General features: G+C 39.9%; 1 protein-coding gene across 3 annotated transcripts in view; it reads right to left on the bottom strand.

The window, feature by feature from the left end:
• Nucleotides 1-16619, bottom strand: part of dennd1b (DENN/MADD domain containing 1B) — a 106993-nt gene that overhangs the window by 52442 nt on the left and 37932 nt on the right. For 2 of the 3 annotated variants that reach the window (XM_023269876.3, XM_035947978.2), the window contains exons 4-8: nt 12034-12083; nt 10869-10988; nt 5537-5606; nt 3737-3817; nt 2381-2440 (exon numbers count right to left, since the gene is read on the bottom strand). In XM_023269876.3, coding sequence (XP_023125644.2) covers nt 2381-2440; nt 3737-3817; nt 5537-5606; nt 10869-10988; nt 12034-12083 — 381 coding nt within the window. The remainder of the gene's footprint in view (nt 1-2380; nt 2441-3736; nt 3818-5536; nt 5607-10868; nt 10989-12033; nt 12084-16619) is intronic. The other variant, XM_023269878.3, reaches the window with a different exon arrangement.

Raw genomic sequence — 16619 nt, 5'->3', positions numbered from 1 at the left:
CCTAACAAAAGAAAATTATTAAAAACGTGCAAACATAAAAAGAGCCATTCAAAATCAGCAAACCAGTGAAAAGATCAGCACCACCAGGAAAATGTCTCTGATGATCGAGACATTACACCACAGAGAGGAGTTAAAAACCATGCAGAAAAAGGTAGAAGTCAGTTCACAACAGTGGAAAATTGTCTACCTTTATTTGTCAAGCAAGATAATGCAAATAGTTTAGCCATGAGCACATCTTACTGCAAAACATGTTGGTCAATATTTTTTTCAAAGACTAACTATTCAACTTTACTACATTTTACATTCATTCAGCAACAGAAAGTTTCTACCAAATACTAAAAATTCCATTACCAGGAGTGAAAAGACTGATGCTAGTTTCTAAAGTGACAATGTGAGTGAAAACAACATACTTAAGAAAAAAAAACAAACAATCACAGCACATGACAATTTCCTTGATTGGCACCACTGGAAGATTTAATGTGGTGTAAAACTAAAACATTTCACTCCCTAAGTGCATATGCATGAGGTGTGAAAAACGTAAGAACACTTATCATGAGTAAACAATAATTTTGCTCTCAGAGGATGGTCATTGTAGTAGTGAAGCAATGCTTAAACAAACAAGCACTAAACAGAAACCAACATCCAAGACTTTGCCTTTGAGGTTTACTTCCTGAGCAGAAGAAACACAAACACACGATTTGTCAACTCCTACGCGTCCCTCTTTACAGTAAGTGAATATATTTTACAGTTTAAATTATTATAGCCAAATATTTTGTGCATATGTTGTAGAGTTATCGATACTACAATAGAACTTCCAGCATGCTTACAAAAACAAATTTCTCATTTTTGATATGACAGTTAAAAAGATCCAAGTTTTTCTTTCTAATCTGGCTGCAATATTTACACTAAAAAGGTAGAAAAACTCATGAATACGCATACAGTGTAAGATTTTGCTAGAACTGACCAGAAGCTCTCTTCCCCATTTAAAACAACCACAGAAATATGATTTTTATTTGGTAGATCCTAAATACCAGCCAACCAATCGTTTTATTTACTGTGTGCTTGTGCCAATATATAAGAAAGAAACAAAATTGCCAGGTTTTTTTTTTTTTTTGCTCTTAGGTGATGTGCAATGAGAAAAGGCACAGTAATATTTATTTTTTTATGCACAAATTGTAATGAAAATTATTGTGTGCCGGATTGTGTGCCCATTTTTTTTCTATTTAAAGAAACACCATTGGTTAGTTTGTGATTATGCTGTAGCTGAGAAGCAGAAGTATCATACTGTAAAAAAATAAAGAAATAACTATACTGCTACTGCACACATAATTACATAAAATCATGACACTTAAATAATCATAAGTCAGAGAAGATGGCTAGACAGCTAGCTTGTATTAGTAATAAGCTTTCAACTTCATAAAACACAAATACATTGAATAGCTGTAGGTGAAATAACTCTGGTGAGAGGAATTTGAAAACTGAAATGAGCTTTTTACAGTAAACTTGACTTATGTTTGCCTCCTTTCTAGAATATGCACTCAAGCACCTTCCTGAAACATTATTTACTTTTTGGAATCAGCCCAAGTTGGCACTCGTTGGCCTTCCAAGTTTTGTCTTAAAATTAATCAGATGTGAAAATCTTTGCTTCTTAGTGATCTTTGATAAATAATAGGTGGAAAAGGAAACCTATTCAAGGACAACTAAAACAAAGACTGATATTAAAGTAAGTCAATTAAATAACAGAGTAAATGTAGATGAACACACTGTAATAAAAGATCAGGGACTTGAAGTAATACCTCTAAGGTTGAGGATACCCAGCCTTAACAGTATATAGTAGCTACAACATGGTGTATCTGTTTTTTCTTTTCTTATTCTCTGTGTGCTAAATAATGTTTCCCTGTTGGTCTACAAATTCATGGCATTGTGATAATCACAAGCCATGCTCCTCAACTCAACCCAGGCTTTCATTGGCTGTTTGCTTGCTTATCTGCTTTTTTCTTGTTCTTTCGAAGACTTGTTTATATAAAACCATTGAAAGTGGGTTAACTGGAAAGGCATCAAGGAGATTTTTTGAGCACAATTGCCTTTGCTTTAAACATAAAGAGAAGGGAAAAAAAACTTTTGATATTCAGAGAGAGAATATAGCAGTGTGGAAGGGCATTAATCATTTACAAAGTTTGATTGTTTTCCAGAGGAGAAGAAACATACACCAAGGCCCAGGATAGTTTGTTTTTGTTATATTTAAAAAGATAGCGCAGCTTATTTGGCCAAATTGGAAATCCGTGGCTCCCATGCGATTAGTATAGCAGCAGTTTCATATTTCACAGCAGCCTCCTTCCCTCCTCCCTTCTCTGCCGTTCACTCATTCCCCTCCACTCACCGGCTCCTTGCTTCGCCGATCTCTCAGTACTTGCCCAGTGGCAATATACAACTGCTCATTCTTGCACAATAAGAGAGGGAGAGAGAGAGCAAAACAGGGTTCACACATGAAAGGGGACAATGATTCTTCTTCTTGGCTGCCATGATAAAACAAAAAACACTCTTTAAGGGCATAATTCTGCTTCATCAATTAAATATCAAACTAGTGGCTTCTCCAGAAAAGAGATGAAGCTATCACCTCTGTTCTCCAGGGCTTCTTTTCCAATGAAGCTCTGAGATTCAGATGAAAAGGATTTGTTCACACATACAGCCGGTTTAAAAAAAATTAATAAAAAAAGACTGACAGGAAAAATAAATCACTCGGAATCTTAACTGACCTTGTTAACCTTCACAGAGATATATTGATTACCTCATATTAGTCTTGTTAAGTTGTAAATTCATCTGTGTAATTAGATGTGTATCCTTCTGAGACCTTTGCTGCAGAAACAGTTGCTTGTTTAATTGGTCCAAAAAAGGAGCGGTGGTCCTCAAGGACAAAGGCTAACACCGACACTCTTTTGATCCCCTTACTGGCTGGTGTGTCGACAACTAAAAAAATATTGCAATATTAGTGAACACAACACTACGAGCTTCGCCGGCCCACTAAAAACCATTACATTCCACTTAAATAGGCCAGGCTTAAGGAAGCGACAACTGTTTGAGAGTGAGTGTTTTATGTATGAGCTGGAGAGCAGAGATTGTGTCAGAGTTAACTCAAACACAGGCTGACTTTGAGGGACCTGGGCTCGTTAAGCCATTTCAGTTTTTGATAAGCAGGAGACATGACGAGTTGTGAAAGGACCCTTCAAGTTTAAACATGTCCAGCTTGGACTTATCACACGAAAACCTGTTAGCGCCACTTCTTGTTTCCAAACACGGTGTCAGTCCTGGGCCCTGTCTGTCTCTCTGTTCCTACCTACTGTGTCTTAACCTCTTCCTGCTCTGTACTTTCTGTCTCCTCTGCAAATCCCTCATTTATCTCCTCCATCTCAACCTCTACACTTTGTCAATCTCTCCCTGTTTCTGCCTGTCTGCCCTATTTCCTCTCTGTTTTATGCCATCTTTGTCTCCTCTGTGTCAGCTTCACTTCTTTCTCATTATTCCTCCCTTTTAGTCTCTACTTTTTCCTATTATAAATTTTGTCTTTACTGTCTCTAATTCTGCTTCAGCCAGCTGTTATCATCTCCTCTCCTTCTCTTCACTCTCTTTCTCGATGCAACACACTGCTACAGTAACCTACCTGTCCCCTTTTTCCTTCTTTCTGTCTCTATCTCAGCTGTCTGCCTCTGACAAGTGGGAATATAAGATCTATACCTACCACACTCAGGTTGACTGGCGTGAAGGGCTTTGGCACAGGAAGATCATAGAGAGAATTCAGCATGTCATTCAAGTCATTTTCCTAGGGGAGAGAAACAAACAAAAGGGGGGAGAAAAAAACCCATGACACATAAATTTTATTTACTTGTTTTTGTTGATGTCACAAGTTACGTGTCAATCTTAACAACAGTGCCGGGACAGGCGCTGCTGCAGACCAGAGGGCAATCCTGCAGCGAGGCCTGAAGGGCTCGACAACATCCGACTGACATATGTTTAACGAGAAATGGTGAGGTTAAAAGACGGCTGAGCGTAGGGTTGCAGACGCTTATTATCCTGCAGCTTTGATTTACGGTTGGAGAGCGGGCTGTCAGTAATTAAGCAGGGGTCCCCACTCCAAAGACAGGGGCTTTAGGAAGCCGTCGGAGAGCTGGTTTGACCACAGAACAGGCCATGAGATTATTCTTCCAGCATTTATGAGCACTTTGACAAGAGCGCCATTTACACACTCGGATCTCTCGCTGGAGAACTTGAGGCGGCAACTTGTACTTAAACTAAACTTAACTACTGTGAACATAAGAGGTTGGATATTGTTGTTTGTTTTAGCTTCTTTTCCTGCTGCCCTCTTGAAGAACTTTTTTTTGTTGTTGTTGCTGCTTGTGTGCGGAAATAAATGTGTGTTTTCTGTGTGTATGTATGCGCAAGACAGAGAGGGAGAAATGGAAGCAATGGGCGGTCATATAGAGTAAAGTGAAGCAGGGTGGGAGGGAGGGGTGTTAGGGTGTGTTCAATCGAACAGCCTCCTGTCATGAGAGGCTCAATGCTCACACGCATGGTCAGCAACATGGCCTGGGGAAACAGTTCATTTACCCCTCGCCTTAAACCCTCATCGCTCTTCTGTCTTCCCTCGTCTGTCAACATCTCCCTCTCGCCTGGAACGGACAGCGGGGTAAATAGAAACCAAATCATGCACACTAACACTTCAGTCACCCAGGATTTCCAGCAATCTTTCTGTCTCTCTCCTCCTCGCACACAAACCGTTTCTATTCTGTTTGTTTTTCCTCTCTCCCGCATCAGATTATTCTGCCGAGCTCCTTTCAATTGCAGAATTTTGTATATGTATGCCGAATATTCCTGTGATGTGTTCGTGACTGTCTACTTTGGCGAGACACTTTGTCCTGATCACTGTTCTCTGAGGATCGTGGAAGAAGCAGTGACTACATGACAATTGAAAATGGTCCCAAAGCTCCCTGCATCTCTCCCCTGCTCTGTTTCCCTCCCTCCCTCCTTCCTCCCCTCTCTGCAGTCTAAACAGTGGAACATCACCTACACCCTATGCACTAGACGCTGCACATCTCCCTCGTTTGTTGCATATTTTACATTTCCCCTCCCTTTGCTAGTACAATGCAGTGAATAGTCAGGGGAAAAGACTTTTGTGAAGTACAAGCATTTGTGTGTATGTTTGAGTGTGTATTTTTTTTTCTTAACGATTTGTTTTCCAGTAAATCATCAGGAATAACTTCCAGTGTCAGATCAGCGTTTGGTCTGTGAAATGTCAACATTGTTGCTGCTAACAACAGGAACCAAGTCGAGCCCAAGACGGTGAACAAAAACTTGCACACAAAAGACAACACATGCAGCATGCAGAAGAACAGAACGGAGGCAAATATCTTACCACAATACAGTTACACAAACTGTGTGCTTGTTACTCAGTCGAATCATACTACTTTTTTTGTTATTTTATACAATGTTCATACATGTGACCATATATAAATACATATATTTATACACAATTACAAATTACCTGTTGTTTTCCAAGGTAGTCTGCCAGTGTATTTAGCAGCTTGTAGTAGATTTCAAACCATGGTAGGTAACTGCAAGAGACAGACAGAAATGAATTAATGCAAGTTTGAATTCATTCTATCATCATCTACAATAAACAAACTAGATGTGATAAATCAAAGCAAATCAGTGTTTTGTGCATCAAAAATGCAAGAATTCAGTTTCCAGAAAACTTTACTCTGTGTTGCAACTCTATCGCTATGTGAGAGTGTCTAGAAATAATTTCACCACATGTCCTATCGCTTAAAGATCAAATGCATACAGGGCGCTGACGATAGATTCTGTTCCCAGTTACACCTATTCCAAAGCACAAAGTCACTGTTCACTCAGAAAAAGTAAATGCTATCTTGTCCTTATTATGACATTCTTTCATATCCAAAGCTCTCGCATGCTATGAATTCCTGTCATGTCTGCTCTTTAAACAAATAGTAAGAGAGAGTAGAAGAGAAAAAAAAACAATGGATTTTAGATTCTTTAAGAAAAGAAAAACACCATAGCTTTCATGTGATGCAGAGGGATGCTATGGTTTACAAGCATGCTGCTCCCAGATGCACAGGCTTAACAAAAATGCAGCCCAAGATGCCTCCTGCCCCCCTCCTCCTGCCCCCCTCCTCCTGCCCCCCTCCTCTCCACCTCCTCCTTCTGCCCCTCTCTCTGCTGCTTTTTATGTCCTTCACATTTTAAAAAAAAAGAAGTCTTAGCCTTATGTTATTAATGTAGAACAAAAAAAAATCATTAACAAGCTCAAAATAATTTATACTGCCATGTTTGTGTTAAAACTAATCACTAAGCACACCCACCATAAGCTAAAAGCATCTGCAGCATGGCTTTCTTTACCAAGCTGACATATTCTTGGCCAAGTCAACTTGCTTTCTCGGTGGAAGATGGCCAACATTTTCTTTTGGCATAAAAGCTGCGAGGGCTCAGTTCATTTAATGTTATGCAATCAAATAATAAAAACATGGTATCCTATCAACTTATTGAATTTTTATTAAGTTTAGGGTTTTAACATGCAGTTTTAAACACTGCATGTATAATGATGCTGGATAAAAACTTCTTAGCATTGCAATTAAATAAACAGAGACTCCCATTAATGCTTCATTAACTTGCCTGGATGCAGGGGTTGAAAAATAAATTAGTGGCCAAGTGAGCCAGTCAATCAAAAGTGGATTTTTCATTTGATTACCAAATTGAGGAGTGCTTCTTAATGTCAGTAAGTGTTACATGTAAGGCATGAAGACAATTATTTTATTCAAATTAAAAATCAGACAAATAGCTCTAATTTGCAGTTCCTCAATTACATGATAATAAATGTAGTAAAGTTTTGAGTGTGTGAGTTCATAAGCCAGTGAAGTCCTGCTTAAGCAGTTGGCTGGAGACGGAGGAGTTTCCAGGGCATGGGTCACTGGCTGCTCTGTAGACTGGAATTAACAGACAACAAGAAAACAATAAAGTGAACCAAATGCAAATTTTCATATCGCTAAATCCACAAGGGGCCAATGACAGGCCGGTTCCCGGAGAAGTGCAGCCAAGCGCACCAATCAGAGAGGCTGACTGACCATTAGTCTGAAACAATCAGTCTCTTAACATGCCAATATTTTGACATCTGCATGAAGATTTACCACAATCAGGTCACATTCGCAGGAGAGACTGAATCAAACATGCGCATGTTAATTTACATGCTGACCGGATATCAACCTGGAGACCTATTTCTGCCAACGTCAAACAGCATGCAACGTAAATATCTGCATATGGGGTCAGTTTATATTTTTTCCGCATTACACAAAAGTTCAGTCTGATATACAGACTAAGTGGGAGAACAAAGTCTTTGTATTATCTTCCTCCTCTATGCCTTGTGTTTAAAAAACAAGGCTTCTGGACATTAATCCTTCATTTTTCACCGTTGAAGGGGATGTAAATAAGACTCTCGCTGTCAGAGCAGCCGTCAGGCCTCACAGATCTCACAGTCATTACACTCCTACACCAAGGTGCTGTAAATCCTCTGTTTTAGAGGCAAACACATGATCACGGGTGAAGGCAGCCAACCACAAATTATCAATATTCTTCCAACATATTCCTATGATAGGTTATGTATTTTTTTCCATTATTTAAATGCAATCAAGTGAACATAACTTAAAGATGCATTGTTTTCTTCTCCTCCTCCCCTCCCCTCCCCTGCTCTCTGTACATGCAAAGTTAAAGTTTGGAAAGCTTAGAGAGATACTCCTACTCGTCACAGTTCATTGCTCAGATCTGTTTGTGCTTCGCAAATCCTCCGATAGAGAGGCATCTATCACTGGAGTGCTCAGTGCGTGGGGGCCCCACAATCTCTCCTGCCATTTCAAACACATGTCTTCTCAAAGTGCCATGTACTCAAAGGAGGAACCAGTTAATCTGAGACCCACTCACAGCCCGTCGTGCTCTCCAGCCCTGACTCAGACCACCTAACAGCATGGAAATATTCAACAGAAGACAGGACCACAGAAGTGCTTTCTGCACTCATAATTATGCTGTTATGGATAGAAGCACGCAATAGTGCAGCTGATATAAACATTTTAAAATGTCTTCTTCCGAGCACTCGACGTTAACCACAATAAAAAATTTAGACTGAAATACAACAAACCTACAAAAATCTCTAAATACGGTGGTACTTATAATCCTAGATTTTACTTTAAGCCTTAAGATGTTTTATTAAACATTTATACCGGAGCCCTTTCTGCTGCCATAAAGTACCTGTTGGGTGCTAAGCACGACATTTACTCCTGTTCCTTAGATGAGTCTTAAATCTTATTTAATGCACAAGCACCTGTAATCGTAAGTCATCGTACACTTTGTAGACGGCTCAGTGGAAGATTGCATTACACCTTTACTTTCTCGGGTCAGGGGTTAAGTACAGGGAAGGAAGTGCCGATCCACTAAGTGACCACTAACCAGAGCAATGCAGTCTCTAAAATGCATCAGCTGGTATATAAAACTAAGGAGATGCAAATTTCTCATCTCCAAATTACTAACATGACTAAAATAAAATCATTCAAATGTGAGGGACAAAGAAAGAGAGAAGATGGGAAATAACAATAGAAAATAGAGCCAGTTATACTTGTTTTTGCATGTGTTTTTTCTGTCGAAGGCTTTGCCTGAAGGGAGCGTGGTTCTTTTGGCCACGACTTAAGAAATGAGACTACAAAGGGCTGTCCACATAAAACTGTCCTACTCATTAAGGCACTTCCTCCTGTAAGCAGAGGTGACAATTTTACGGTCCCAGCACTTCAACAATCACAGACGCAAACTGTTTTAATTATTTTTACTTTATATTCTTGGGAAATGATAAATTAAATGAGTGTAAACCAGTGGGCCTGGGTCTTCTTTCATTAGATTTTAACCAGACAAATTTTAACTGATGTTGACTTGTTTAAGAGAAACAATTTACATTATCTGTTTTCTATCCATTTCTCTGTGGTTATAAATATTTTTAACAGAGGCAGCCTGTTGTCATTTCTTTAATACTGTCTTGCATAACTAATAAATGAGAAAAAACAGTTTAAAGAATAATAAACAAGGATAATAAACTTTTAACCAAGAACCCTGCACGAAGGAATTGAATTTACACAATTCTCCCATTTCAAATATTTTTTATCATTTTAATGTTTTCACTTATCTTTTCCCAATGCAGTGGGGCTATTTAAGATTTTAAAAAAGGAAAAAGATCAGGAAAGAAAAACATAACTGGGGAGCGCACAAACATTTTTTAAATGAAAAAAAAAAACTTTCCTATACATTATCTTATTATAAATGAAGCAAGCCATGCAAACTACTCAGAATGCGTAATGAATTTTATACATCATATGTCAAATGAATTAGCATGTCTAACTCAGCGAGAGGGACAGGGGAGCCTCTGCTAATTGGCAGCGAAGCTTCATGCATAATTATGGGCCAAGCGTCTTTGCTGTCGCACTGTGGCAGTAGCCAAATAACGAGGAGAAAAGAGAGGGAGAGACAGAGAGCAAGAGAGAGAAAGAGAAAGAGAGAGAGGAAAGAAAAACAAAGGCCATGGAAGCTGGCCGGGAAGGGTGGGTGGTGTGGGGAGGAGGGACACTGTTCTTCACAGCAGCTCATCAGGGCAGCGACAAACCCACGACTGTCCATCAACAGACACATACACACACACACACACACAAACAGCAACACACACACACACACACACACACACACACACACACACACACACACGGGCAAGAGCAGCACTTACAGGAGTGTTGTTTTACACCAACAGAGAAAAGGGAAAGGCTTTGTGCTCCTTTCCCAGTTTGTTGTTTGTTAAACTGCTTAATACATTCATTAAAAATTGATTTATTTCGTACTTTTTTTACTCGGTTTATATTAAAGTGCATAAGCCTGTCCACTGAGATTATCACTGGAGTGCTCTTTCTTTGTAATGGTAAAGTAATTACATCTGTAAAAACATTGTGTCAACATGCAATTACATGGGAATTAAATGATAATAGCCTTTGTTGGAGAGTAATTATGCGAAGAAAATGCAATTTTCCTGGGTTTGCTGTCCTCATTTATGTACGCTGTGATAGGAGAAATCCACCTATGAAATATCAAAAACTGCTAAACTTTTGGATAATTATAGGCACATCAGTAACATATTTGTGTGGGCAGATGAGAATATAAATTTGCTATTCTGGCATAGTGCAGCTTTGTGTGAAGTGTAAGAATGAGTGAAATTGCTGTCTAAAAAAATCTGTGTTCACTTCTAAGATTTGGTATATATATATATATATATATATATATATATATATATATATATATATATATATATATATATATATATATATATATATATATATATATATATATATTTGTCATCAAATTTGATAAATAAATGCAGACAATAAAAAACTCAGTTCTGAGAGTAATCCATAGATAATTTGAAAAAAGGACAGAACAGACTAAGTGTTGGTTTTGAACCAGTAAATACAGACAGTTGTGTCTGAACAGGTCTTTTCACACATATTCACTTGATTTTGATTCAAAAAGGAAAATGTGAAAGGATATGTTGGCATTTGTGAAGTGTAGGATGCCCTTTAGCACATTCCGTTGTTTCTATTTTGACATTTGTTAATTTATGGAAATTGAATATGCTGATTTTTTTTTTAAAAATAACAATTTAATGATAACCAGTGTTAAAGACTAAATTAAATAGGACACTATGAGTCAGAATGAAAAATTGAAAATCAGTACAACCTGTGCAGAAACAGAAAAACAACAAACTAAGGGAATGTGTGTGTTACCTGAGTAGACATATGCAGACCCGGCAGCCTTGGGTGAGTCGACAGAAACCAAACCTCTGTTTGCTGTCGATGTCCGTCAGCACAAAGGTGAAATTCTGCCCCACTTGATTCTGAGAAACCCTGAGAGAGGACATGAGGGACGCATGTTGTACACGCTCAAACATAACCAAACCACAATCGAGCAAATAAAATAAGTTGCAGTAAAACTATGGAATCATGCAAATTTAAATCAAAACATAATAAAATTGAATTTGACCTGGCTGGGTCAGAAACAAACTGTAGATCTTAGACAAAATCTCACCATGAGCTAAATCTCCAGTCAGGGTCCAAATCTGATGTCATATATTTCAAGTTTGACCGCTACAAAAACTGTAAAAAGCTTTTCTAACCCCAAAGAAAAATTCCAGCAAAGCTCAGTACAAGTCTGCACCACTAGATGGCAGCAGCTCAGCTTCAGTAAGAGACGGTTGAATCCTCCCCTCCCATCTATCTCTCTCCTCTGTCTCCACAATGCGAATTTTAACATGTCACTTTCCATGCTGAAAATAAGAGCCCAGTACTTTTCACAGACTACTGGCCTGATTGGACCTACACTATGTATGGAAACACACTTCTTTAGATTCTGGACCTTTTCCACACACCCATGAACACGTTGCTATGCACATCGCATCAAGTGGGTCTGTCACGGATGACCTCATCAGCATCATCATCATTAACGGAACTTGCTGGTATCATTATTATCATCATTAACATGTCATCACCATCACAGCATTAACATTTTTGGGGATTTTTTGCAAACAGCTGCTTTGTTTTTATAGCTATAGTAAAAAACTACGCAGGAAAATGTCAGCTTTGTTATATGGCTTAAGATTTGAAAGGCCACTTGCGATCACGCCAATGTGGACATGAGTATAATAACAAACACACTCATCATCATATTTTGAGAGTCAGTAAATTGGCAGGTGACAAAATCAGTGAGTGATGGTAATTTATAGTCCATCATAATAATGTGTGAAGCATAAAATCCCGATTTCATGTTCGTTTTAAAATTTCTCCTCAGGTGGGAGAAGACATCAGTGTGCACACTGTATGTGTTCTATACAAATGAGGTGAAAGTGAGCTGCACTGTTAAACAACAAGGAAGCAGCGAGGGAGAGGATCGTACCTTTCCACGTCAAAGGGAAAGCAGAACTTTGGTATCGTCTGAAGGACCTCCTGAGAAACCAGAACAGAGAAAGACACACATCGTTTTAGACAAACACACACATCAAGGATAAAACCAATAACAACTGTGTATTTCAATATGAAAATCTCTTGGGCTTCTGCTAAGTGGGTGCTATCAACTGGCTGAACAAAATGAGGATTAATGCTAAATGCTACTGATAGCAATCTGACAAATTCTTCTCATCCCAAACACAGAAGCCTAAATGCACTTAATCCAAATGAATGGGCAATATAAACCACTTCATTTGGCACAACGCAGAGGAAAGGTTCCCTTTTCCAAGGATGGGGAGGGATCCTCGATCCACAGCTTGAATAATTAGCAGTTAATAAGTTCATCGATTATCAGGTGCCAAAGGGAGATGAAAGGATGAAGGAAGAGAGAGAAAGAAAGAGAGAAAGAGGGTGAGAGAGGAGGGGGGAGTCACAACACCAAGGCTATGGTGGCAGATTGTAGTGACAATGGGCTAAGCAGCTCTGTGGGGTTAAGAGGTAGGAGGGGGGTGGGGGGTACAAGCCTTCAGGGCTTTACCTCCCAACACCTCCCTTGTGGGTTGGGGGAGTGTGGGGTGGGTGAGGCTCTGCATGCTCTTGAAGCGAGGTGGGAGAGGAGGGGGGGCACCTTTCCACCATCGGCATATGGATTTAGACAGGGAGCAGGAACAGAGCGGAGCACCATATGGGTGAGCCACTCCAGACCAGCCACACAGCCACCAAGCTCTGGGTCCCCGCTCTGTCTGTCGCTCTGTCTGCTCGTCTATCTGGCTGCTAACCTGGCCCAGAATAGGCGCCAGGCGCCAGGTCCTTTTTGCCGTCTGTCTTTCTGCTACCTCTCTCTCAGTTCTGGCCAGGCTCTGCCAAGCTCAGAGACTAATCCTAGGGACTGGGTGGCTCTTTGCTATGCTCTGGCCTCTCTCGCCGTCTCTCCGTTTCTCTTTCTTTTGCTTGCCAAGCTCGACCACTGAGCCCAAGGTCTGTGTCTTCTTTCTGATTGGACACGTCCGAGCTGTGAGTGATGCTGCTGCTGCTCCATTTCTCTGCCTCTCCATCTCTCTCTCTCTCTCTCTCTCCCTGCCTCCCCCAGAGACTGATCCGGACGACAGGTTGGGTGTCTTCTGCTGCTGCTGTCTACTGTTGCTAAGACCTCGCCGTGGGGAACAGTCACTGATCCCCCTTCCCTGCCCCTCCTTATCAAAACTTAAATCTGCCATCCCAACGCAACACAAAACATCGCCACAGACAAGCAAGCAACAGCAACAATGAGCTCCGACAGAAGGGGTGTGTGTCATATGTATTTGTGCATTTGAGTGTATGATGTATGTGAGTTCCTGCCTGCTTCAAGGACTTTATTCATTAAATGTGAGGGTGCTTAAGCCTGTACATTTATGTGTTTGTGCGTGTGTGGGTGGCTGGGTTTGACTGGGCTATATGCTTGTATGTGTGCATGCATGTGCCCACATATGGAGCGTAAGGGAGGGGCTGGAGGCGAGGCGGGGTGGGTGGGAGGGAAGTGGTTGTTTTTACTTATCAGGATCTGTGATAAAATTGAGAACTCAACAAAGACGGAGGGCTCGGTGGCAGAGGAGGTCTCCGTCTCTGTTGTGGGAGTGTGTGCGTGTGTGTGTGTGTGTACATGTGTGTGACTGTGTCTTGGCGTGTGCGGCTGTAAAACTGTCACACACATCAGAGCTGCCATCGCTGTATGCGTTTGCTACTATTATTAACCACTATGTACGCACACCAATATGTTCCAGAGAGCCCTCCCTGGCGCACCGCATATGGTGCACAAACCCAAACAGACACACACACGTGCGCACACGCATACACAAACACCCGCTTTCCCTGCAAATAAAAACATTTGACTTGCCAGATTTCTGAGTTGTCACAGCCCCGCCCACATCAGGTATCTGTGTTTGAGTGACAGACGCAGGGTTGAAGAGACTCTGATCTCATACAGGACCAGTAGGAAGTGATGCGTTTGTATGTGTGTATAATGTGACATGGAAACAGCAGACGTGTCTTTTTATATATATATATATATATATATATATATATATATATATATATATATATATATATATATATATATATATATATATATATATATATGGTCTAAGCACATCAGTCTGCGTACCTCAGGTATGCTGATGCCATATAGTACATAGACATCTTTAAACCGACTGGACAGCTGAGCTTTGTGAGACACATCCTGAGACACAGCTTCAGAAAAAAAACACCCCTTTTCTTCATCTTCCAAAATATTTACATGTTTAGCAGTGCATTTTACTGTTGCTACTTAACATTCATTATTGATAAATTTGTTGATTATTCTCTCAATTAGTCAGTTTATTATTTTAGTTCACCACAACTCTGAAAGCTTCTCTAAAAGATCTTAAAATTGTTTTGTCCGACTCAAAGTCTGAAACCTACACATATTCAATTTAGAAATGATATGGAGTACAGATAATTGAATAAATGTTTGTCATGTTTGCTAGAAAAATGTCTGAATAGTAGCTAATTTTACCTGTAAATAGATGGCTAATGAATATTCTGTCATTTCAGGTTTAATATATGTGCATAACTATGAGGATCACTCTTTTCTTACACTGAGAATGGTTATTGAGTCCATAAATGTAGTGGCTTTGGTATGTTGTACATAGTTGTTTGTATGCAATTTCAATAAAAAATCCAAAGGGAAACTATCCGTTAACCAAACTATTATTCGACACAACATAAGGCACCATTACCAGTCATATGTTGGTTGAAAATCTCTGTCAGTCTACAGACTACGGACAAAATGGTCAAAATACAGTAAAGATATATTAGCCAATATGCATCTATTCTTATATATTCATATAAAACCCTTAATGGACACCCTATGAACTGGAAAGATCAAGGTATGTTCTGAGAGGAACATTTCACAGTTGAAAAGCAAATTTATCAGTGCTCTCTTTTGGAAAACTATGTAATGGTAACAGGAATTCAAAATGACTACCTTGAAGTGCTGCCATGGCCGACTTTAGCATCCAGCTCTACTTAGTGGTAACCATCCAAACAGTTTTGGTAGAGATTTGTGATTGAAATCTGATAAAATGGATGTGAATGGATTTAATTTTAGTTGTTTATTTTTTAATGAAAAACAACATCTTAAAAGCAAAAACTTGAATTCAGGGTCAACTGACTGTCGGAGCCAACATTCAGCATTTTTCTGACTGTATCATTATTTAGTTTTTAACCAATTTATGAATGAAGTTTAGTGATGGAATGTGGGTTACTTTAAATTGTGACACCAAGATTTTCATTTTCACAAAAAATATGTATTTGTTCCAAAAATCTACTTATTCATGCCCTTAATTACTACTAATTATCCCAGATAAAAACATACCTGTCGACCCTATCTGGAATAAAAACCCCACTACTGTGGATAGTCCACAGACTTCATTGTCAGAAGTTTCCATTGGAACTATTTTTATTATATTAGAAAGTAGTTCCAGATGTGAAAGGATGTTACCATCTGCATATCTGCCTGGCTAGATACCAGCAGAAGTAACGGAGCATATATATATTTTTTGTACAACTGAATCGACCCTTTAAACTGAACTCGGTGTTGCTGTTCCAATATTCCTTTCTGTTTAAACCAAAGAAATAGACTGCTTGTGTGATTTTCCACTCTCAGTCGTTCTTTTCCTCATCTGTCAGTCTGTTTTCTGTTTCCTATTTCCTACATCATACCTGTATTACTGGTAACTCGGGCATCTGCAGCTCTCTTCCCATGACTGGGCTCTATACCATAGGGATATCTAAACACGCATGGCACAAAGGGGGTGTTCTTCCACAGTTTCTTAGTACAGTAAGCACACATGCACACACACAGACACATTCCCCCTGCTTGCCATTTTCCCAAGACAAAAGAAAAAGAGGCAGCTAATATATTTGCAGCTTTGCGAGGGGGTTGAGGGGTGGGGGAGGAATCTGCTGCTGGGCTGGGCTTGGCAGACACTCGTGCGTGTGTGTGTGTGTGTGTGTGTGTGTGTGTGTGTGTGTGTGTGTGTGTGTGTGTGTGTGTGTGTGTGTGTGTGTGTGCTGTTTATCGTGAGTGGAGACAGGGGTATCACTCAGTGAGACAGAATGCTCTGGGTTCCCCCAGTGGACGATCCTGCTATCACTGCACCACAACACTACAACAGTACACAGCAGCACTGTGCAGCTTTGCACTGTACCCCTGCAGAATAGCACAGTACAGCAGGGAAGAGCAACAAACTTTGCAGCACCGGGTGACACTCTTGCTTTTTTTTTTTTTTATTGTTAAAAAATAGGCCTAAACTTCACTTTTATTCCTGCTCTACCCTAATTCCTTTAGAAGTAATTGGGGTGGGATGCGCTATATATATGTCAGAGCATTACACCAGGTACCCGGGGAATTGGATATGTGACAGATCATACTGTGTGGGCTTGGCTTGACTGTCTCTAACACACATATGTATGCACCTCCTTTATTGGCCACTCACCGTGGCTAAAAAGGGGAAAACC

Source organism: Amphiprion ocellaris, chromosome 2 (genome assembly GCF_022539595.1).
Source record: "Amphiprion ocellaris isolate individual 3 ecotype Okinawa chromosome 2, ASM2253959v1, whole genome shotgun sequence".
NCBI lineage: Eukaryota > Metazoa > Chordata > Actinopteri > Pomacentridae > Amphiprion > Amphiprion ocellaris.
The sequence above is the reverse complement of the archived record's forward strand: the minus strand, read 5'-3'. Positions and strand labels throughout refer to the sequence as shown.